Source organism: Corythoichthys intestinalis, chromosome 9, assembly GCF_030265065.1.
Source record: "Corythoichthys intestinalis isolate RoL2023-P3 chromosome 9, ASM3026506v1, whole genome shotgun sequence".
Classification (NCBI taxonomy): domain Eukaryota; kingdom Metazoa; phylum Chordata; class Actinopteri; order Syngnathiformes; family Syngnathidae; genus Corythoichthys; species Corythoichthys intestinalis.
The window spans coordinates 55,418,992-55,444,467 of record NC_080403.1 but is presented as its reverse complement, the minus strand read 5'-3'; the positions used below and the strand labels follow the sequence as shown (position 1 = coordinate 55,444,467).

At 41.6% G+C, this 25,476-nt stretch overlaps 1 protein-coding gene across 4 annotated transcripts in view; it reads left to right on the top strand.

Moving 5' to 3' along the window:
* Positions 1-327: 327 nt before the first annotated feature.
* The window catches only part of nisch (nischarin), a 54,504-nt gene continuing 29,355 nt past the window's right edge, over positions 328-25,476 (top strand). For 2 of the 4 annotated variants that reach the window (XR_009064388.1, XM_057845824.1), the window contains exons 1-11: positions 328-568; positions 5,287-5,370; positions 5,433-5,615; positions 13,029-13,077; positions 13,172-13,335; positions 13,392-13,487; positions 13,546-13,641; positions 19,322-19,474; positions 19,546-19,614; positions 19,716-19,901; positions 19,963-20,091. Coding sequence is in view for 3 of the 4 variants with exons in the window: in XM_057845824.1 (XP_057701807.1) it covers positions 488-568; positions 5,287-5,370; positions 5,433-5,615; positions 13,029-13,077; positions 13,172-13,335; positions 13,392-13,487; positions 13,546-13,641; positions 19,322-19,474; positions 19,546-19,614; positions 19,716-19,901; positions 19,963-20,091 (1,290 nt within the window). In the remaining variant the exon portion in view is untranslated. The remainder of the gene's footprint in view (positions 569-5,286; positions 5,371-5,432; positions 5,616-13,028; positions 13,078-13,171; positions 13,336-13,391; positions 13,488-13,545; positions 13,642-19,321; positions 19,475-19,545; positions 19,615-19,715; positions 19,902-19,962; positions 20,092-25,476) is intronic. The other 2 variants (XM_057845822.1, XM_057845823.1) reach the window with 2 other exon arrangements.

Below are 25,476 nucleotides of genomic sequence, written 5' to 3'. Positions count from 1 at the left end.
ACATTACATCAATTAAATTGATTAACATTGAACACCTTCTTTTTCATCTTTCAGTCACCTGCAATCGAATGTTAAGTGTTATGAAAGAATTTTATAAGACATCACTCGAGTATGGCCTAAATTACTGTACTCACGTCATGAAACGTTCTCAGTTTGGGATTTTTGTTGAAGAAAACTTTGAATATTAAAGCATGAAAGGTTCTGGGCGCCCTCGTGTGACTGAAATGCGTATTATATGTTGTTTTTAAAAAAAAAAAAAAAAAAAAAGCACCTGCACTACAAGCAATGAGCCAAAGGAGGCAGCAGTGCATCATTAATCGTCCAGCCAATCGCCTTCGTGGTAGAGAAGAAGATAGCCGCTTGCCGTGTCAACAAATTAAATGGCGGTGGGCTGCCAACGGGAAAACACAAAACTACGCCGCTAAAAATCGCTTTAAATGACACTTTGTACTTCTTGACAGAGCTCAATTCTTGTCGCGATACCACCATGGAACCCGTCCCGTTTACAGAAGAGCTTTCGGAGAGAAAAGTGTGCGTTGTCGGCTCGGAGTTGGTGGAAAACTACACGGTAAGAATGGGCTTCCTGTTATTAGCTTAGCTTGTACGTAACCAGGGGTCGATATTGTCCGGGTAAAAAAAAAACTGTTTATACGTTTTAATAATCCAGTTTATAAAAATGGCTGTTTCCTTTGTTTGGTATTTGTTGACTAGTTGAAGTCGCGTACTCGCAGCCGACTTCTGGGAGAAATAAAAGTATTTGTAGTCATATATGTCGAATAAAGTATGCGTGTATCAGGAATGTATGTAATTTTCAAGGAGTAAATGGTATACATTAGAAAAACATTATCAGAACACTTAAAGACATTTTCCTGAGTATAGTACTAAGAAACTGGTGAAAATGAATTGGTTATCGATACGCCCCTGCCAGGAATAGATATATCGCTTTACAAAGATATCACTGCTTAATAATAATGGTGACTTCTAAAAATTGACTGTCATTGACGGCGCCAGACGTTCAATTTATTTGACTGGGTAGAATTTAACCGCCATAGACGTCCCATGCCGTCAAAGGACCCAAAACCATTCACATCCAGTTAATTTAGGTATATTTACAGGTCACCTCCTGTTCATTTTGGGGCGTTTACAGGTAACTTCCTGTTAATTTTGAGTGACTTCCTATTCATTTGGGGACATTCTGGAGTCACTTCCTTTTCAGTAACAAAGAATCAACAGGAAGTGATCTGTAAATGCCCTAAAACTATTTGCAAATGAATAATGACCAGGAAGTGACCGGGAAATTCCACTAATTCAAAAGAAAATGACCTGGAAATGGCCCAAAATGAACAGGAAGTGACTGAAAATCAATAGCAAATGAACCAGAAATTCCACTAAATGAACAGGAAGTAAATTGCAAATGCCCCAAAATAACAGAAGGTGACCTGGGAATGCCCCAAAATCAACAGGAAGTGACCTGGAAGTGCCCCAAAATGAACAGGAAATTACCTGGAAATGCCCCAAAACGAACAGTAAGTGAATAATGACCTGAAAGTGACCCGTCAATGCCCCAAAACTAACAGGAAGTGACTAATAAACAGGAAGTGACCTAAAAATATTCCAAATCAACAGGAAGTGACCTGTTATGGCCCCAAAACCTACAGGAAGTGACCATTGAATGCCTATAAATCAACATGAAGTAACCAGTGAATGTCTCCAAATCAACAGGAAGTGACCCGTATATGCCTCCAAATCAACAGGAAGTGACCCGTATATGCCTCCAAATCAACAGGAAGTGACCCGTATATGCCCCCAAATCAACAGGAAGTGACCCGTATATGCCCCCAAATCAACAGGAAGTGACCCGTATATGCCCCCAAATCATCAGGAAGTGACTCGTATATGCCCCAAAACCTACAGGAAGTGACCTGGAAATGCCCCCAAAACCTACAGGAAGTGACCTGGAAATGCCCCCAAAACCTACAGGAAGTGACCTGGAAATGCCCCCATAACCTACAGGAAGTGACCCGTGAATGCCTCCAAATCAAAAGGAAGTGACCCGTGAATGCCTCCAAATCAACAGGAAGTGACCCGTGAATGCCTATAAATCAACAGGAAGTGACCCGTGAATGCCTATAAATCAACAGGAAGTGACCCGTGAATGCTTCCAAAAACAGGAAGTGACCCGTGAATGCCTCCAAATCAACAGGAATTGACCCGTGAATGCCTCCAAATCAACAGGAAGTGACTCGTAAATGCCCCAAAACCTACAGGAAGTCACCTGAAAATGCCCCAAAACCAACAGGAAGTGTATAATGAGCAGGAAGTGACGTGTAAATGCCCCAAAATCAACAGGAAGTGACGTGGAAATGCCGCAAACCAACAGGAAGTGACTCATAAATGCCCCAAAACCAACAGGAAGTGACTTTGAAATGCCCTAAAACCAACAGGAAGTATATAATGAGCAGGAAGTGATGTGTAAATGCCCCAAAATCAACAGGAAGTGACCTGTAATGGCCCCAAAACCAACAGGAAATGACCCGTACATGCCTCTAAATCAACAGGAAGTGACGTGTAAATGCCCCAAAATCAACAGGAAGTGACCTGTAATGGCCGCAAAACCAACAGGAAGTGACCCGTACATGCCTCTAAATCAACAGGAAGTGACCTGTAAATGACCCAAATCAACAGGAAGTGATCTGTAAAGGTCCCAAAACCAACAGGAAGTGACTCATAAATGCCCCAAAACCAACAGGAAGTGACTTTGAAATGCCCTAAAACCAACAGGAAGTATATAATGAGCAGGAAGTGATGTGTAAATGCCCCAAAATCAACAGGAAGTGACTTGTAAATGCCCCAAAATCAACAGGAAGTGACCTGTAATGGCCCCAAAACCAACAGGAAGTGACCCGTACATGCCTCTAAATCAACAGGAAGTGACCTGTAAATGCCCCAAATCAACAGGAAGTGATCTGTAAAGGTCCCAAAACCAACAGGAAGTGACTCATAAATGCCCCAAAACCAACAGGAAGTGACTTTGAAATGCCCTAAAACCAACAGGAAGTATATAATGAGCAGGAAGTGATGTGTAAATGCCCCAAAATCAACAGGAAGTGACCTGTAATGGCCCCAAAACCAACAGGAAGTGACCCGTAAATGCCTCTAAAAGTGACCTGTAAATGCCCCAAATCAACAGGAAGTGATCTGTAAAGGTCCCAAAATCAACAGGAAGTGACTCATAAATGCCCCAAAACCAACAGGAAGTGACTTTGAAATGCCCTAAAACCAACAGGAAGTATATAATGAGCAGGAAGTGATGTGTAAATGCCCCAAAATCAACAGGAAGTGACGTGTAAATGCCCCAAAATCAACAGGAAGTGACCTGTAATGGCCCCAAAACCAACAGGAAGTGACCCGTAAATGCCTCTAAAAGTGACCTGTAAATGCCCCAAATCAACAGGAAGTGATCTGTAAAGGTCCCAAAATCAACAGGAAGTGACTCATAAATGCCCCAAAACCAACAGGAAGTGACTTTGAAATGCCCTAAAACCAACAGGAAGTATATAATGAGCAGGAAGTGATGTTTAAATGCCCCAAAATCAACAGGAAGTGACGTGTAAATGCCCCAAAATCAACAGGAAGTGACCTGTAATGGCCCCAAAACCAACAGGAAGTGACCCGTAAATGCCTCTAAAAGTGACCTGTAAATGCCCCAAATCAACAGGAAGTGATCTGTAAAGGTCCCAAAATCAACAGGAAGTGACTCATAAATGCCCCAAAACCAACAGGAAGTGACTTTGAAATGCCCTAAAACCAACAGGAAGTATATAATGAGCAGGAAGTGATGTGTAAATGCCCCAAAATCAACAGGAAGTGACGTGTAAATGCCCCAAAATCAACAGGAAGTGACCTGTAATGGCCCCAAAACCAACAGGAAGTGACCCGTAAATGCCTCTAAAAGTGACCTGTAAATGCCCCAAATCAACAGGAAGTGATCTGTAAAGGTCCCAAAATCAACAGGAAGTGACTCATAAATGCCCCAAAACCAACAGGAAGTGACTTTGAAATGCCCTAAAACCAACAGGAAGTATATAATGAGCAGGAAGTGATGTTTAAATGCCCCAAAATCAACAGGAAGTGACGTGTAAATGCCCCAAAATCAACAGGAAGTGACCTGTAATGGCCCCAAAACCAACAGGAAGTGACCCGTAAATGCCTCTAAAAGTGACCTGTAAATGCCCCAAATCAACAGGAAGTGATCTGTAAAGGTCCCAAAATCAACAGGAAGTGACTCATAAATGCCCCAAAACCAACAGGAAGTGACTTTGAAATGCCCTAAAACCAACAGGAAGTATATAATGAGCAGGAAGTGATGTGTAAATGCCCCAAAATCAACAGGAAGTGACGTGTAAATGCCCCAAAATCAACAGGAAGTGACCTGTAATGGCCCCAAAACCAACAGGAAGTGACCCGTAAATGCCTCTAAAAGTGACCTGTAAATGCCCCAAATCAACAGGAAGTGATCTGTAAAGGTCCCAAAATCAACAGGAAGTGACTCATAAATGCCCCAAAACCAACAGGAAGTGACTTTGAAATGCCCTAAAACCAACAGGAAGTATATAATGAGCAGGAAGTGATGTGTAAATGCCCCAAAATCAACAGGAAGTGACGTGTAAATGCCCCAAAATCAACAGGAAGTGACCTGTAATGGCCCCAAAACCAACAGGAAGTGACCCGTAAATGCCTCTAAAAGTGACCTGTAAATGCCCCAAATCAACAGGAAGTGATCTGTAAAGGTCCCAAAATCAACAGGAAGTGACTCATAAATGCCCCAAAACCAACAGGAAGTGTATAATGAGCAGGAATTGATGTGTAATTGCCCCAAAATCAACAAGAAGTGACCTGGAAATTCAACAGGAATTGACTAATAAATAGGAAGTGACCTATAAATGCCCCAAATCAACAGGAAGGGATATGTAATGGCCCAGAAACCTACAGGAAGTGATCCGTACATGCCCCAAAATGAACAGGAAGTGACCTGTTATGGCCCGGAAACCTGCAGGAAGTGACCCATATATGCCCCAAAATCAACAGGAAGTGACAAATAAACAGGAAGTGACCTGTTAACGCCTCAAATCAACAGGAAGTGAAGGAAGCGACCCCTAAATGCCCCAAAATCAAGAGGGATTGACCCATAAATGCCCCCAAACCAGCAGGAAGTGACTCGTATATGACCCAAAGTCAACAGGAAGTGACCTGTAAATGTTTTTCTGTTCCCACCCCTACTTTCAGGTGTACATCATCGAGGTCCAGGACAGTGAGCACAAGTGGACGGTGAAGCACCGCTACAGCGACTTTCACGACCTCCACGAGAAGGTAAACGTTCCATTCCGGATGACGTACTCGCATACTATATTTTGTGTTCTTCTGCTTTCCAGTTAGCGGCGGCGAACCAAGTGGATCGGCGTCTGCTCCCGCCAAAGAAGATGCTGGGCAAGAACTCCAAGAGCCTGGTGGAACGTCGGCAGAAGGAGCTGGAGCTTTACCTGCAGACGCTCCTGCGGCAGTTCCCGGGGGCCACGCCGACCCCTCTGGCCGCTTTCCTCCACTTCAACCTCTACGTGAGTTTCGGGGAAAAGGCTTTTTGCCGTGTCCGATCTGAACTGGCGTCGAAGTCGGCGCCTCGTCTCGTGACGGCGTCAGGACAACAGTAGGCCGGTTGTTCCGTGGGTCGCCATGTGACCCGTACTGATCAACACGTGATCATCATGAAGGCATTATAGTGCGGCAACTGCTCACAATAGCACTGAAGTACAACAAGATCGGAATTCATTAGAGGGCAAAGTTCTGCATCTATTTGTGGATAGGACTAACATAAGCGATTAATTGGAATTTAAAGGTCGACCAATATATCGGGACTTTTTTCAAGCTCGGCCAAGATCACCCGATATTAGCCAATATGATGATTGTTATGTTCGCTGTTTGGGTGATGATCTTTCAAACGATATATCTTTATTATAGAAGGACTTTTTTTCAGATCGCCTGATATCATCCAATATGATAAATGTTATGTTCACTGTTTGTTGATGAGCTTTTTGATGAAAGTCGACCGATATATCGGGCCGATAGACTGACTTTTTTCAAAATCGCTCGATATCAACCGATTTGATAAATGTTATGTATACTGTTTGGGTGATGACCTTTCTTATAAAAGTTGACCGATATATTGGGCCATTAGATGGACTTTTTTTCAAGATTTGCCAATATTAGCCGATATGATAAGTAGGTGTTGGACATCGTTTGAAATGGAACGATCCCGGTTCCGATTACAATTCCACATTTCGATTCCGGTCCCGAACAATTCCCAATTCCGATTCTTTTAAGAGGCAGGGTAAAAAAAAAAATGCAGGGTCCAAAAAATTTGACGAAAGTTGACCGATATATCGGGCCGATAGACGGACTTTTTTCAAAATCGCTCTGTCACCCGATTTGATAATGGTTATGTTTACTGTTTGGGTGATGACCTTTCTTATAATAGTTGACTGATATATCGGGCCATTAGATGGACTTTTTTCAGGATTTGCCGATATTAACCGATATGATAAGTAGGGTTGAGCATCGTTTGAAATGGAGCGATTCCGGTTCCGAACGATTCCCGATTCCGATTCTTTTAAGAGGCAGGGTCAAAAAAAAAAAAAAAAAATGCAGGGTCCAAAAAATGTAATTTTCATTTATTTAAAAAAAAAAAAAAAAAACGTCGAGAAGTTAACACTTTAATATATTTTATATTAAAGTCTTAACTTCTCGACGTTTTCTGGAATTAAATGAACTCTCACAGGGCTAATTAGAACTTATATATAAATATCAGTCTCAAACTTGAGCAATTTTTTTCCACTCGGCGATCAGGGCATCGAAACAAGGACGATTCCGGGAGCATCAGAGTGTTAGAACCAGTTCCCATCGATGCGCTATTCTCGATGCCCAACCCTAATGATAAGATAAATGATATGTTCCCTATTTGGATGATGATATTTCTTATGAAGGCCGACCAATATACCGTATAGGCCCGAATATAAGACAGTGTTTTTTTCCATTGAAATTAGACTGAAAAAGAGGGGTCGTCTTATATTCGTGGTCTAGACGTTATACCCATTCACGACACTAGATGGCGCCAGATATCGTTGAAGCAATGTTCTGTCATGACAGATCTCAGCTACTCTAGTTTAACCAGTTTGCATTATTTATTGCATTTTTTTCCTTATTCAGACTTGTTTCAAGACTACAGTTACAGTTAGACTTCACTTTTGATGGTTAATGCAGTTATTGCAATTTTGTTGTTTTATCACAATAGATTGGTTTATTTGCATTTCAAAAACCAGAAGCCATTCATTTACGAATGTGATTGCACTTTAGTTTACATATTTAAATGTTCAGATATTAAGATTTGAATGAGGCAAAATGACATGCTTTATCTCTTAAATATGTTGTTATAATCATTAGGTCTGTCAAATGATTAAAATTTTTAATCGAGTTAATCACAGCTTAAAATTAATTAATCGCAATTCAAACCATCTATAAAATAACATTATTAACATTCTGTTAAAGCAATCCATGGATAGAAAGACTTGTAGTTCTTAAAAGATAAATGTTAGTAAAAGTTATAGAAATTTTATATTAAAACTAGGGCTGTCAAACGATTAAAAATTTTAATCGAGTTAATTACAGCTTAAAAATTAATTAATCGTAATTAATCGCAATTCAAACCATCTATATAATATGCCATATTTTTCTGTAAATTATTGTTGGAATGGAAAGATAAGACGCAAGATGGATATATATATATTCAGCATGCGGTACTTAAGGACTGTATTTGTTTATTATAACAATAAATCAACAAGATGGCATTAACATTATTAACATTCTGTTAAAGTGATCCATGGATAGAAAGACTTGTAGTTCTTTATGAAAAATGTTAGTACAAGTTATAGAAATTTTATATTAAAACCCCTCTTAATGTTTTCGTTTTAATAAAATTTGTAAAATTTTCAATCAAAAAATAAACTTGTAGCCCACCATTGTTGATGGCAATAATTACTTACACTATAAAATCAGTCGCACCCAAGCGCCAGCAGAGGGCAGCAAAACTCCGCAAAACACAATTAACAAGTGGGCCTTTCACTCCTTTGTCATTTAAATCTGTCTGAGCTGGGCCAAGTGCGTTAATTGCGTCAAATTTTTTAACGGGATTAATTTAAAAAATTAATTAACGCCCGTTAACGCGATAATTTTGACAGCCCTAATTAAAACCCCTCTTAATGTTTTCGTTTTAATAAAATTTGTACAACACAAACACAACAAGTAGACATGACACTGCTGTCATTTTAATCTGTTTGAGCGGGGCATGAGCATTAATTGCGTCAAATATTTTAACGTGATTCATTTACAAAATTAATTATCGCCCGTTAACGCATTAATTTTGACAGCCCTAATTAAAACCCCTCTTAATGTTTTCGTTTTAATAAAATTTGTAAAAGTTTCAATCAAAAAATAAACTAGTCGCTCGCCATTGTTGATGTCAGTAATTACACAATTCTCATTGTGCGGAAATCTATAAAATCAGTTGCACCCAAGTGCCAGCAGAGGGCGACAAAACACCAAAAAACACAACAAGTAGACATGACACTGCTGTCATTTTAATCTGTTTGAGCGGGGCATGAGCGTTAATTGCGTCAAATATTTTAACGTGATTAATTTAAAAAGTTGATTACGGCCCGTTAACGCCATAATTTTGACAGCCCTAATATTCATTTGTTTCAAATGTACTGTAATTATTTTCTATAAAAAAAATTTTTTGGTGTTCAAAAAGTCTTTTTTTTTTTCAAACTTGAGTCTTGAAAAAGAGGGGGTCGTCTTATAATCAGGGCCGTCTTATATTCGGGCCAATACGGTGTATCGGGAAGATTGGCCGATATCAAACATAATAATAAGATAATTGTTGTGTTCGCTGTCAGGGTGATGATCTTTCTTATGAAGGTCGACCGATATATAATAAGATAATTGTTGTGTTCACTGTTAGGGTGATGATCTTTATTATGAAGGTTGACCGATATATCGGGCAATTAGATGGACTTTTTTCAAGATTGGCCAATATCAGCCGATGAAATAACTGTTATGTTCACTGTTTTAGTGATCATCTTCCTTGTAAAGGTTGACTGATATATCGGACCGATAGATAGACTTTGGCCGATAATAGCCGACATGATAAGATAATTGTTATGTTCACTGTTTGGGTGATAATCTTTCTTTTTAAGGTCGACTGAAACATCAGGCCGATAAAAGGACTTTTTTAAGCTCGCCCAATATTAGCCGATATGATAATTGGTATGTTCACTGTTTGGGTGATGATCTTTCTTATTAAAGTTGACCAATACATTAGTTTGATAAATTTACTTTTTTAAGATCACCCGGTATGATAATTGTTATGTTCACTGTTTGTGTGATCTTATGAAGATCGACCGATATATCGGTATGATAGACAAACTTTTTTCAAGATCGCCCGATATCAGCCGATTTAAAAAAAAAACATACAAAAAAACTGTTTCTTCACTGTTCACTGTTCACTGTTTGAGTGATGATCTCTCTTATGAAGATCAACCGATATATCGGTCCCATAGACAAACTTTTTTCAAGATAGCCTGATATCAGCTGATATGATAATTGCTATATTCACTTTATGGGTGATGATCTTCTTATGAAGTTCGACAGATATATCAGGTTAATAGATGGAATATTTTTTTAAGATCACCCGATATCAGCCGATACGATAATTGTGATGTTTTCTGTTTGGCTGATGATCTTTCTTATGAAGATCAACCGATACATCAGTCCAATAGATAAACTTTTTTCAAGATTGCCCAATATCAGCCGATATGATAATTGGTTTGTTCACTGTTTGGGTGATGATCTTTCTTATGAAGGTCGACCGATATATCGGGTCAATAGAGGGACTTTTTTTCAAGAACGCCCAATATTAGCCGATATGATAATTGGTATGTTCACTGTTTGGGTGATGATCTTTCTTATTAAAGTCGACCAATACATTGGTCCGATAAATGGACTTTTTTAAGATCACCCGATATGATAATTGTTATGTTCACTGTTTGTGTGACCTTTCTTATGAAGGTCAACCGATATATTAGTATGATAGACGAACTTTTTTTCAAGATTGCCCGATATCAGCTGATATGATAATTGTTATTTTCACTTTTTGGGTGATGATCTTCTTACGAAGTTCGACAGATATATCGGTTTAATAGATGGAATTTTTTTCAAGATCGCCCGATATCAGCCGATATGATAATTGTTATGTTCACTGTTTGGCTGATGATCTTTCTTATGAAGATCAACTGATTTATCGGTCTGATAGATACATTTTTTTCAAGATTGGCCGATATCGGCTGATATAAGATAATTGTTATGTTCACTGTTTGGGTGATGATCTCTCTTATGAAGGTCGATCGATATATCAGGCCGATAGTAGGGATGGGAATCGAAATCCGATTCCAATTCGGAACCGGTTCCGAGTGTTTCGAGGCCCGACATCACAATGAAAAAGCCTTAACGATCCCTTTAACGATTCCTAAAGACGCGTATTCCGTCGTGACGTGTAAGTTGTTGTCCAGACGCATCAAACTAGCATGGCGCCAAGAACCACTCGCTCCAAAGTTTGACTACACTTCACCAGGAAAGAGTGTGAAAATGAAAGGTTACGACGGGTAAGCACGAGTATTGCAGCCATAAACATAACAATGACAGCACGTAGGTTCAAACGCTCGAAAGTGTGTCTTCACTTCACAAGGAAAAATTACAACAAAGCGACTTGCAGTCATTGCAAGGTGGAGATTTGCTGACTTTATTCAACCATCACTTGAAGAGTGAAACTAAGAATAGAAACAAATCAATTTCATCCCCAATAACAAACAGGTTTGCATCAACGTAAATCAGCGATGATGAGCTGCTAGTAACAGTATGGTTAGCATTCGTTCGCTAGCATTAGCACATCGTTCAAACCACTGCACAACTGGATTTAAGTGTCCGATCGCGAGTGGAAACACAACAACAACAACACAAAAGATGATACATACAGGCGTTGCCTCTGTAGATACTAACATTAACAAAGAACGTTGGCTCGTAGAAGTGTTTCCCTCTCTCACTAACTCGCCCACTCACTTGGATGCGGCATTTCTTCTTTGGGTGTAAGCGCGCTCTTCTTCACGTGAGCGCGTTCTTCTTCAAGTGAGGAAGTGCAAGGGCGCCCCCACTTGAGCGTGTAAGCGCCACAAAAACTAAAAGGCATGCAATTCAATGTAATGGTAAAATAATACACGTTAACCCAGGAGTCCCCAAACTGCGGCCCGCGGCCTAAATACGGCCCGCCTCCACATTTGGTCCGGCCATTTTGAATTTTTTTTTTCTCAATCGTGTTATTTATTTTCTGGCCTTTTCCTTGAAGAATTCAGAGAGGGTTATTTGGTTATTATCTATTTAATTAATAGTGTTTTTATTATTAATTATTATTATTATTATTATTATTATAAAGTATCCAGAAAGGGTTATTTGATTGTGGCTTTCTGAAAAACAACAATTTTTTACATTTATGCACTTCTGCAATCGTCACACTTTTTCTGTTACAAACTGACCCCGGCCCCTCATCAGAGAAGGGAAAAGTTATGTGGCCCTCGGAGGAAAACGTTTGGGGACCCCTGCTTTAACACATATTGCCAAAGGCAGAACAGAAACCTATCTGCCAATATATACCAATATTTTTTATTTCTATTATATAAATGTTTCAGTAAAATGTTACACATTCTTGTGTATTTGCCACTTATTGCCACAGTTAACATTGAGGCTTTGGGCCTCTTTTGATCTCGTTGTGAGTTTGTAAGGTTGTGACTTCTGATTAAACAAACTCGATGCCAATCAAAACGTTTGTTCTTCTTTTCCCCCAAATTAGAATCGATAAGAGAATCGATAAAGAATCGAATCGTTAAGCAATATCGATAATGGAATTGGAATCGTAAAAATTCCCATCCCTAGCCGATAGACTTTTTTTAAGATCGCACGATATCAGCCGATATGATAAAATTGTTATGTTCACTGTTTGAGTGATGATCTTTCTTATGAAATTCGACCGATATATCGGACCGATACATGAACTTTTTTCAAGATTGGCCGATATCTGCCGATATAATAAGATGACTGATATGTTCACTGTTTTACTGCCACAAAACCGGTACCGATTTTTAAAATATTATTTTAAGTGCTTTTATCAGTTGATATAATTGGGTGGTCAATACCATCAAACAGCTCTAGACATAAATAAATGGATATTTACTATTACCGTATTTTTCGGACTATAAGTCGCACTGGCGTATAAGTCGCATTTTTGGGGGAAATTTACTTGATCAAATCCAGCACATAGAACAGATATTTCATCTTGAAAGGCAATTTGAAATTAAAATACAATATAGAACAACACCCTGAATAAGTGTACAGTATGATAATGTTACATGATGCATGAACAACAAAATGCGAACGTGGCCAGTATGTTCACGTAACATAGCTATTAAGAGTTACTCAGATAACTATAGCATCAAGAACATGCTAACAAGTTTAGCAAATCATCAGTGTCACTCCAAAACACCAAATTAACATGGGAAATAATATAAAAATGTGTTAATAATTTCACACATAAGTCGCTCCTGAGTATAAGTCGCACCCCCAGCCAAACTATGAAAAAAACTGCGACTTATTGTCCGAAAAATACGGTAATTCAAATACTGCCATTGATATTGATTGAACTCTACACTAATATAACAAAGATAGCCCAAGTAAACATAAAATGCCATTTTGAACTCATTTACAGCCGTTGATGGTGATAAATATTCAATTCATATGATTGACCAAGTGCTAGCCACTGTACTTAGGTATTGAAGAATCTGATTTTCTTAATTTTTTGGTTTTTCCTCTTTCAGGAAATCAACGGCATCACCGCTGCGCTTGCCGAGGAGTTGTTTCATAAAGGTATGCCTTCCAGCTTGCTCCCTTTTAAACTTAAATTCTTCTGACTCTTGTCTATTTTTAAATAACTTTAAAAACGTGCCTTTGTCATTGTCAGGCGAGCAGTTGCTGGCCGCTGGCGAGGTGTTCTCCTTGCGGCCTCTGCAGCTCCACGCCGTGTCCCAGCAGCTGCGTCTGGCCAAACCCACGTGCTGCAACGGCGACGCCAAAACCGACCTGGGACACATCCTGGACTTCACCTGCAGGCTGCGCTACCTCAAGGTCCGTTTACCTAGCGCTTTGTCCTCTTTTCGGAATACTCACCGATCTCACCTCAGATATGCGGCACCAGAGGTCCGGTGGGAAGCAGCAACATCGTGGAGAGCAGTCTACCTTTCGAGCTGTCTTTTTTCAAGTCGCTGGTTCAGATTGAGGTAAAGTTTGAAAACGCTGAGAAACACGGAAGGTTCGACTGTCTTTGGCTGTCTTCAGATCAGCGAGTGCGCCGCTCCGCAAATCCAAGGTTTATCGTCGCTGAGGTCCACTTTGGTCACTCTTAATATCCACGACTCCACGGACAGCATGATGGTATGTGTTTGTGTGATCCATTCTTATTAGAGAAAAATGTCCATTTTATTTTCGAACTCAATGGCTGCCATTAGAGAGGAGTCGGGAGGGTGCTGGGGGTGGTGTGTCAGGGGTCGGGTCCCTGGCGCTTCTCTCGCCCTCGGGAGCTTGCCTATAAACTCACGCATTCTTTGTCAAGGAAGTTCAAGGAAGTTGAACTCCGAGACAAGTATCAATCAATAGCTCAAATGAGAAATGAATCAAACTCAGCCAAGGATTGCCTGCTTCGAAGACTTTATAAACAAGATATACAGTGGGGAGAACAAGTATTTCATACACTGCCGATTTTGCTGGTTTTCCCACTTGCAAGCCATGTAGAGGTCTGTAATTTGTATCATAAGTTCTCTTCAACTGTGAGGGACGGAATCTAATACAAAAATCCAGAAAGTCACATTGTATAATTATTAAATATTAAATTTGTGTTTAACTGCATGAAATAAGTATTTGATACATTACCAACTAGTAAATATTTGGCCTCTTAATTCTTTTTTAAGAACCCCTCCTGTTCTCCACTCATTACCGGAAGTAACTGCACCTGTTTGAACTTGTTACCTGTATAAAAGACACCTGTTCACATGCTCAAACAAACAAACTCCAACCTCTCCACAATGGCCCAGACCAAAGAGCTGTGTAAGGACATCGGGGATAAAATAATAGACCTGCACAAGGCTGCGATGGGCTACAGGAAAATAAGCAAGTAGCTTGGTGAGAAGGTAACAACTGTTGGAGCGATTATTAGAAAACGGAAGAAGTTCAAGTTGACGGTCAATCTGCCTCGTTCTGGGGCTCCGTGCAAGATCTCACCTCGTGGGGCATCACTGATTTTGAGGAAGGTGAGGGATCAGCCCAGAACGACACGGCAGGACCTGTTCAGTGACCTGAAGAGAGCTGGAACCACAGTCTCGAAGAAAACCATCAGTAACACATTACGCCGTCATGGATTAAAATCCTACAGCGCACTCAAGGTCCCGCTGCTGAAGCCAGTGCATGTCCAGACACGTCTGAAGTTTGCCACGGACCATCTGGATGATCCAGAGGAGCAATGGGAGAAAGTCATGTGGTCGGATGAGACCAAAATTGAGCTTTTTGGTCTAAACTCAGCTCGTCGTGTTTGGAGGAAAAAGAAGGATGAGTACAACCCCAAGAACACCATCCCAACCGTGAAACATGGAGGAGGAAACATCGTTTTTTGGGGCTACTTCTCTGCCAAGGGTACAGGACGACTGCATCGTATTGAGGGGAGGATGGATGGGGCTATGTATCGCCAGATCTTGGCTGACAACCTCCTTCCTTCAGTGAGAGCCCTGAAGATGGGTCTTCCAGCATGACAACGACCCAAAGCACACAGCCAAGGCAACTAAAGAGTGGCTCCGTAAGAAGCATCTTAAGGTCCTGGAGTGGCCTAGCCAGTCACCAGATCGAAAATCTATGGAGGGAGCTGAAAGTCCGTGTTGCCCGGCAGCAGCCCCGAAACCTGAAGGCTCTGGAGAAGATCTGCATGGAGGAGTGGGCCAAAATCCCTGCTGCAGTGTGTGCAAACCTTGTCAAGGACTACAGGAAACGTTTGGTATCTGTAATAGCAAACAAAGGTTTCTGTACCAAATATTAAGTTTGATTTTTGTGATGTATCAAATACTTATTTCATGCAATTAAAAGCAAATTTATTATTTAAAAATCATACAACATGATTTTCTGTTTTTTTTTTATTAGATTCCGTCCCTCACAGTTGAAGAGAACTTATGATACAAATTACAGACCTCTACATGCTTGGGAAAACCAGCAAAATCGGCAGCGTATCAAATACTTGTTCTCCCCACTGTACAATTATAACAACAGTCACTGTTAAATTTTAGTAATCATGATGTAGCTGAATATATTGATTGTTCTTTGATTGTGCCAGGTTATATGTTACAATATTACCAATAAATTAATATTATTTTAAAAATGGGAGTTTTGTTTTTGTTTCATATTGCACGCTATGTACAATGTTGTAATATTAGTCACCAATTTGTAAGGGCATACGTCACTGTTTGTAAGATTGCCAACGTCCTCCGGTTGACAGGTCTGGGTTTCAGGAGTTTCACCTCCTCCGGCCATTGTAAAGCACAGCTGACCCACTGACACTGAGCAAAAACAGGTGGGGGAGGGTTGAGCCTTGCAGCTGCAAGTGAGGGATTTGTTCCTGCGTTTTTGGGACATAGAAATAGCTTTTTCCTTAGGGACGGTATGATGGGAACATTTTGTGGTTTTGAAACCATGACGTTTTCATACCACGGTATACCTTGAAACCATTAAAGGGTATGTAGTGCCCTGGGAAAATTTTAATATTCCATCATTTATCCATAAACGCATGCCTTTTGTATTCATATCATGCCGCTTCGTGTAATTACACACAAGAAAATGAGGGAAATTTGGCTCGATTGTCAAGATAAAACGACCTGCGCCCGAGATCTGGCAGATTGTGTGCGTGACGTCACGACAAGTGAAGAGAGTGCCACCGGCCACTAGGGGGGGCAGCGCCTGTCTGCATCAATATAATTCCTTCTAGTGAGGGGAGAATTAGGGGGTGTTTTAAGCTGTTTATGCTGATGCATTGTGTTCGTCATGCGCATATTCCAGGTTCCCTCATGAAGAAACACCCCTCGTTGTCAATAAGAGAATTCAGAATTTCTTCAACAAGAAAAAGGCTCAGTGCTTTAATACTGAGTGGCGGCGATGATGGCAGACAATTTCGTTTCTAGTTTCAGGGACGAATCCGACGTAACGAATGTTCATCTAATGGTGACGAGGAGAGTTACGAAGCTTTAATTGGTGTTTTAGGTTACCAATTTGAGCCCTAACGAATGCCAATTCAGCGTAATGAAACGGTCATTGAGGGGAGCAATGACACTGATGAAACATCGGCAGCAGATCGTGTGGGAAACACCAATGATTTGTTTTGCATTTCTTTTTGTGAAGCTGATACACCGTGACTGCAAAATAAAGGAATGCATAGAATAATTATCATTTATTGCGCTATCATAGCTTTTCGCTCTGCCAACAGACACAAATATGAATGGGATCAGAGGATTTGTTCTATATATTTTACGAACGATAATTTATACATGCGTCCAGTCCTGTATCCAATGCGTGACATTTTTTTATTATAAAAGAGTACTCACTCCGGCCATTTCGAGCTTGGCTGCTCCCCTCCTTTGCTTAGCTTTAGCCTCCTTTACCAGTCATCGTCCTCTTTCTTGATATCTCGGGACATTTAGGTGGCTGCGCTTGTATGGTCGGCACCGCATCTCCTTTGAGCAGCAATCTTTTAGCAAAACCCGATTTCACTTGTCCATAGTTCGAGAAGCTTTCAGGTGGAAAATGCACAGCACAGAAAAGCGTGCCGGAGGCTGTGTCTAGAAAATTGGCCCTCTTTGCACGGACGAACTTTACCCATTGTCTGTGTAGTCCAGCTTTTTTTTTTTCGCGTTCAGGAACTCATGGATACTATATTCCAATAAATAGCTATTTGTACACCACATAGCACAGCAGTTTTGAACCATTTTTGTGATGTTTTGGTCAAACAAACCCCAACGCTACTCTCTCGTCGTTAAAAAACAATGGCACCTGGCTCCGCCTCGACTGTCAATCACTTGTCGTGACATCTCCGCCCCATTCGGCTGTTTCCGGAACACTTTCGGAAATGTTCGTCATTTTCGATCAATTTTCGATAATTGCTCATTAATGTGATTGATTTTTTTGTTAACTTTATCAATATTTGTTATCTTGGCACATAACGGTTCTATTGATGTCTCACACCCCCTTTGCCGCTACATACCCTTTAATCGGCACATGTCTAATCGTGATATTTCACCAAACAAAATTTTGTCCCAAATCTAGCTGTCATTGGCGGCGATGGATGTCAAATCCATTTGGACTGGAATGGATAGCAGCATGATCATTCAATGCTAGTCTCCCCAGTTTAAAGCATTATTTTGGATGCCCTATTTTAATAATGTTTATTCTAGTGCTGTCAAACGATTAAAATTTTTAATCGAGTTAATTACAGCTTAAAATTCAATTAATCGTAATTAATCGCAATTCAAACCATCTATAAAATGTGCCATATTTTTCTGTAAATTATTATTGGAATGGAAAGATAAGACACAAGATGGATATACATTCAACATACGGTACATAAGTACTGTATTTGTTTATTATAACAATAAATCAACAAGATGGCATTAACATTCTGTTAAAGCGATCCATGGATAGAAAGACTTGTAGATCTTAAAAGATAAATGTTAGTACAAGTAATAGAAATTTTATATTAAAACTAGGGCTGTCAAACGATTAAAATTTTTAATCGAGTTAATTACAGCTTAAAAATTAATTAATCGTAATTAATCGCAATTAATCGCAACTCAAACCATCTATAAAATATGCCATATTTTTCTGTAAATTATATATATATATATATATTCTGTAAAATAAATTGTTGGAATGGAAAGATAAGACACAAGATGGATATATACATTCAACATACGGTATATAAGGACTGTAGTGGGCATTTCACTCTACTGTCATTTAAATCTGTCTATGCTGTCCTCACTCCGAAGCGTCTACTTTTTCCAAAGCTAGACAGCTAGTGAACGATGCCTTAATAATCAGACTTCTTCCTTTTTCACCTGATCTATTAATAAAATGGCCTCAAACCATTGTTCTCTTTAGACCGTAGTGAAACTACAAAAAAAAAGTACGCAAGCATTGCATTAGCAACAACGTTAGCTTAGCACGCTATACAGGTTCACTAAACATAAACAAAAAGCGTCTCATACAAAAAATAGAACATGTCGCTTACTAACATAATATGTACATTCTTTACAACAACCATACTTACGGACAAATCTTGTTCAAGGATCATATAAGCACAACATTACAACGTAGGCGTCAGCCCGAGACGTCATGCAGCCATATTGAACTGGCAAGAAAGCAATAAACCATGTCGCAAAGCGACCACAAGAGTTCGCTGTTAGACAGCACAAAAAACCTTGCTGTAAAACTTACCAAAAGGTAGAATACTTTCTGAGCGGGACATGTGCGTTAATTGCGTCAAATATTTTAACGTGATTAATTAAAAAAATTAATTACCGCGCGTTAACGCGATCATTTTGACAGCCCTAATTAAAACCCCTCTTAATGTTTTCGTTTTAATAAAATTTGTAAAATGTTCAATCAAAATATGAATTAGTAGCCCGCCATTGTTGATGTCAATAATTACACAATGGTTCATGGCTCATGGGTGCTGAAGCCTATAAAATCAGTTGTACCCAAGCGCCAGCAGAGGGCAACAAACTCCAAAAAACACAATTAACAAGTGGACATTTCACTCTGCTGTCATTTTAATCTGTTTGAGTGGGGCATGTGCGTTAATTGCGTCAAATATTTTAACGTGATTAATTTTTAAAAATTATTTACCGCCCCTTAACACGATAATTTTGACAGCCCTAGTTTATTCTCAAGTACATGTGTAATTTCTAAAGAGTGAATCTTTTTGGGGAAAAAAACAGCTAATTGAATACGAAGAGCTAATTTAAGTGCAGATTTGAGAAAGATTCTGAACTATGAATAATGTTTATTCATACACGGACTGTTCCTTCAGCTGGTGCTCGTCCCGGAAGCCAGCGAGTTCCCTCAGTGGGAAGCCGAGGGCTCAGAGTCGGGCTGCCCCGTGACGGCGGTGGTGCCGCGATGGCAAAGCCTGACCACGCTGGACATGAGCCACAATGGTATCAGCGCCATCGACGCCTCGGCGGTGAGACGCGCCCGCCGTCACGCGTGGTTTTTCCCTTCCCTCTGACATCACTCTGATGTCCCCGCTCGCAGAAACTGCTCCGCAAGGTGGAGTTCCTCGACCTGAGCCACAACCAGCTTTCTACGGTGGACAACCTTCAGGTAGCATTTTTCACTAGAACCACTTTTTAGCTTCCCATAGAGATCCCGGTACCTGCCTCTGAAGTATCGACTAAAGAACTTTTTTTTTTTTTTTTTCCCAGCATCTGTACAATCTGGTCCACGTGGATTTGTCCTACAACAATTTGTGCGAGCTGGAGGCGGCTCACACGCGCCTGGGCAACATCAAGACGCTCAGCCTGGCCGGCAACCGGCTGGAGAGCCTGGCGGGCCTGGGCAAGCTCTACTCGCTGGTCCACCTGGACCTCAGCCACAACCAGCTCAATCGGGTAAGCCCCATCAGGTCCGGCCCGGTCAGGATTCCCTAGCGTCACGTGTCCGCTTTCGCAGTTGGAGGAGATCAAGAACATCGGCTCGCTGCCGTGTCTGGAGAAACTCAACCTGTCGGCCAACCCCGTTTGCATCATCCCCGACTACAGAACCAAAGTCCTGGCCCAGTTTGGAGAGCGAGCGGCAGAGGTAATGTCGTGTCCTTAAAGGTTGATTTTCAGATAAACTCAAGGTACTAAATAGGGCTGCAGCTATCAATTATTTTAGTAGTTGATTAATCTACCAACTAAAGATACACGATAATATCGGTTACCGATAATTTTTGGCCGATAATGGCAATTATGACGTCACACAGATAATACAGATTTTTAAAAAATCAACCGATAATGCAATCCGATATATACTTGATTTAGCCTCCAAATGTGCGCAACCAAGCAGTTTTCTCCACTTCTCCACCACCGCCTCCTCAACCCCTCACCTCTCTGAAGCCCCTGTGGGAGGAGGGGTTGAGGAGTACGGCGTCATAGAGGAGGCGGTGTTATCAGTGTTGAGGTGCTCTCACTGATTTTCCCGTGTGTGAAATGAAATAAACGACGCTCTCGCCATCTACAAAACATGCACTGCAGAAGTTCCACAAGGTGTAAAGAAAGCGTCCTCATTGAATACCACTAACCCAGCAGTCATTTAAAACTGCATCACAAAGATTTTTGGAACGAATACGAGGCTGTTGCTAGCGTGAATGCTAAAGCTATTGTAAACACAAATAAACTATAAAGGAAGCTAAGGGGCTTGTGACGATACAGAGACGCTGCGGTCCTCCCGGAGTCGGGTTGTTTGGGAATGCAGCCCAAAGCGGGTGGTAAACTCCCATCAATGGCTAAACAACTCACAAGACTGATAGTCGACAAGTAGCTGTCTTCCGAAGGAGCCTGCCAGTCCGGCAGGCCGCCGCCGCCTCACCCTTTGCGGGCAGAGCAGAGCCATGCACCGAATACGCCGCAGCGAGCCGGCCAGGGCGGGCGGATATCCGGTACAAACTTAGCTGCCGCCGGTTCAAGACAAAGGCCTGGCGAGGTTGCTAATTTGGCAGCCCGACGGACTGAAGGGCACAGGCGGGAGGAAATTCCCGAAATGACCCGATAGCCAAACCCCTGGATGAAAAAAAATAATGCAGTTTATACGACCACAATTCTTCGTGAAAGACATGCCGATCACATCAGTTTTACCATGGACATTTGGACAAGTGATGTCAAGTAGACATGTGCCAGTTACCGGTTTCACGGTTTACCTTGGTGTGAAAACATCGCCTTTTCAAAACCGCTAAAATTTTCCATCATACCTTAGTACAGTATTCGCTATTTTTCATGTGCCAAAATGCAGCCGAAGTGGCTTGGTGCATCAGCGCTCACCCTTCCCGTTTGTTGCCGTGAGTGTCAGTGACGCTATTCTGCTAAACAGCCAGCAAACCCAAAAACAAACCCTCCAAACACAAGGCGTACTTTTCTTCAATTTATTGAGCTCTCAAATCGTGGTGAAATATACAAATGAATAGAGCTGGGAATCTTTGGGCACCTAACGATTCGATTACAATTACGATTCAGAGGCTCCGATTCGATTATAAAACAATTATTGATGCACCCCCCTCCTTTTTTTTTCTTTTTTTTTTTTAATGTACATTAGTTCCAAAATTGTTCAAAAATACTCTCAGGCTAAACCACACTACTATTTCAGTATCAAGTTAACATATAGCAGTAAACAAATATACAAAAATTTTTTTTTTCAAAGATTGTTGCTGATATTGCCTATTGGAACTTTTATCCTAGCCTCCGCTTTTCTCTCTACCCGCGATAAAAAAAGAACGTGGACTCAAACACCACCGCAACTGCCAAACCGCTAGAGCTAGCTAGCCAGGAGCTGGGCTAACTAGCTCTTAAACAACGTAAAAATGGCTCCACTGACCTCGCCTGGCTGTGATAGTTGCCATCGACTCAGCCAAAAGATTACAGAGTTGGAGGGAAGAATCTCCTTGCTCCACCTTCTGAGGGAAGACGAGCAACTTCTTGATTCGATGGTCGTCGCTCTAGGCCCCGCAAAAAATTCATCGCCCACTGCAGAACTCGACTCAACTGTTCCAATCACCTCACCGAAAAGTCCGTCCACTGCAGCAGCTGCTCACTGGTCCCACCTTGGCGCAAAGCCAAAAACACTGGCCAGCTTCACTCCTGCTTCCGGATACAGGCGAAACGAATCGGAACATACTCACCATAAAAATACACCTCCACCTCGTCATAAAAGTACTCCGCTACCCACCGCAATCACACTATATAATAGATTCTCGATTCTCGACGAGGATAACGGCGCTGCGTTTCAAAATGGCTGCCCGCCCCCTACGTCAAAGCCGAAGCTACCCACTCATCCTCCCTCCCAGAAACACCTGAGAACACCTCCGCTTCGCCTCTCTACAACAACCCCCTGCCTACAGTCGACGGCAGGGAAGCCTATCCACGTCACGGAATCCCCCCCCACCACCATCACGTCTTCTCCTCACAACGCCAACTCAGCCGCCTCCAAAATGACCCACGTGCAATCTCCCCCTCGTCCCCTTTTCACCCCGAACACCTTAATAGTGGGAGATTCAATAATCCGAAATGTACGGTTTTACAATTCAATCACAAAATGTTATCCTGGCGCCACAGTCCCTGAACTACTAAATAAACTCCCGCCACTGTTATGCTCTCTCCCATCCACTGTCAACAGGATTGTTGTTCACATTGGCTCAAATGATACTTCCCACAAAAATTCAGAAATGACAAAACAACACTTTTTAGCCCTTTTTGACTATTTAACTAACTGTGGGAAACTCGTTTTTATCTCTGGCCCGATTCCTACCATGTCACGTGGTGTAGAGCGCTTCAGCAGAATTCTCAGTCTTCACACCTGGCTCCAGTCAACCTGTATCAGCCGCAATATTAACTTCATAGATAACTTCAATCTCTTCTGGAACCGCACTTCCCTCTTCAATCGGGATCGTATCCACCCAAATAGGATGGGATCGGAAATGCTCACAGGAAATCTCCATTACGCTATCCAAACATCCACACGTGTTCTCACAGCATGACTGTTAAACTCCTGCGACCCCTCCCATCACATAAATCCGACGACATCACAGTACCGGTTTCCGTCCATCAGCGCCCCTGTTTGGCCCCCTCTGTCGCTACAATCTCTACCTGTAAATCAAATTAAAACCGTCATCACCCACAGGCGGCGCCATGTAGTCAAATCAAGACAGATCAATTCAGCCAACCTCTGTCCAATTCCCATATCACCACTACCCCTTATAAAACAAAACATCCTGAAATTGGCGTTATTGAACTCCCGATCATTCAATAACAAAACAATGATTCTCAATGAATTCATAACAGATAGGAACCTAGACTTCCTCTGCCTTACTGAAACATGGCAAAAACCGTTAGAATATCTTTCTCTGAATCAAATCACTCCCACTGGATTCACATACTTGGACAAACCCCGCTCTGTTGGCCGAGGTGGAGGCATTGCTGTCATATACCGGAAGACTATCAAGACAACTGCCATCTCTATTCCATCCGTCCCCTCATTTGAACACCTGATCTTCAAACTCTCCGGCCCTAGTCCCCTGGTTGCTGCCACCATTTACCGTCCCCCCAAACCACACCCCTCCTTTATCTCTGACCTTACTGATCTACTAACGCAGTTGTTTGCCATCTCTCCCTCAATTCTTCTCCTTGGTGATTTTAATCTGCACATTGGCAGCACTAACAATAAACTGGCCACTGAATTTCTTGATCTACTACAATGCCTGAATTTCACTCAGCATATTAATTTCCCCACACACAGTCATGGTCACATACTCGATTTAGTCTGCTCCACTAATCTTAATATCCAGCACTTAAACAGCTATAACCTTCACATCTCTGATCACCTAGCTATCACTATGGACATAGACACTCCTATTCCCATTACCAAACAAAACCGCACGATAATTTTCAGGAATCTTAAATCCATCTCTCCCACAGCTTTAACAGCCTCACTCACCAACTATCTATCCACCTCGCCCCCCCCGTCAACTAATGACCCCACTATCCTGGTAAAATATTATGACATCATACTCTCTTCCTGCTTAAATCAGCTTGCCCCCCTTAAAACAAAAACAGTCTCCTTTACTCACTCTGCCCCTTGGTATACACCCACTCTCCGCCTGATGAAGACCAGGAAAAGACAACTCGAAAGACTCCATAAGAAAACCGGCTTAACAGTTCATCTACTAGCATACAAAGACCACTTACTGCAATACAAAGAAGCAATCAACACTGCCCGAACCACCCACTATGCCAACATTATTCGTTCTGCCTCCAACAATTCTAAGGCTCTCTTTTCCACCATCAACTCAATGCTCAAACCGCATGACAACACCTCTACTTCATTCACTCCTGAAAAGTGTTTATTATTTCTCTCATCTTTCCAAACAAAAATAGACAACATTTACAGTAACCTAAACACCTCCAGGATCCAGTCTACTGCTCCACCTTCCCCTCCATCTTTTTTACCATCTGCCTCTACGCCCACAACTATCCAGGAACTCACTGAGCTTTCTCCAATAACATCCACTCAACTTGCAACCATTATGTCTGGAATGAAAACTGCCACCTGCACCCTAGATCCCATTCCCTCTGTTCTAATAAAAGACTGTCTTCCCGTCATCTCCTCACTTATTACTGATATCATTAACACCTCCCTACGCTCTGGCTCTGTCCCCAAACTTCTCAAACTGGCTGCCATCACGCCGATCATAAAGAAAACTGGTTTAGACCCCGACATCCCGACCAACTACCGGCCCATTTCAAATCTGCCTTTTCTATCAAAAATACTGGAAAGGGCAGTTGCGTCACAACTCCGAACCCACCTTACCGACAATAAGCTATTTGAACTTTTCCAATCTGGCTTCCGCTCACAACATAGCACCGAAACAGCACTTCTCAAAGTAACCAACGACATCCTCCTCTCCTCGGACTCCGGACAACTCACCATCCTCATCCTCCTGGACCTCACTGCTGCTTTTGACACAATCAACCACACCATCCTGCTCTCCCGACTAGAATCACTACATATCACTGGCACTGCACTTTCCTGGTTCCACTCCTACCTCACTGGCCGACAACAATTCATCAGCATTAACAACTGCACGTCCCCTGCTGCTTCCCTACCACAAGGTGTCCCCCAAGGTTCCGTTCTTGGCCCCCTCCTCTTCATTCTTTACATCCTCCCGCTTGGTCAGATCATCCGCAAATTTGGACTGCAATTTCACTGCTACGCCGATGACATCCAAATATACATCTCCACTAAAACCATCTCACACAGCACTAAAACTACACTCCACAACTGCTTCAGCGAAATCAAATCCTGGATGCAACTTAACTACCTTCAACTCAACAGCAACAAATCTGACATAATCATCATAGACCCTACAGCTCACATCAAAAACAGTCAATTCTCCCTTACCATCGACAACTGCACCCTCCCTATCTCAACACACTC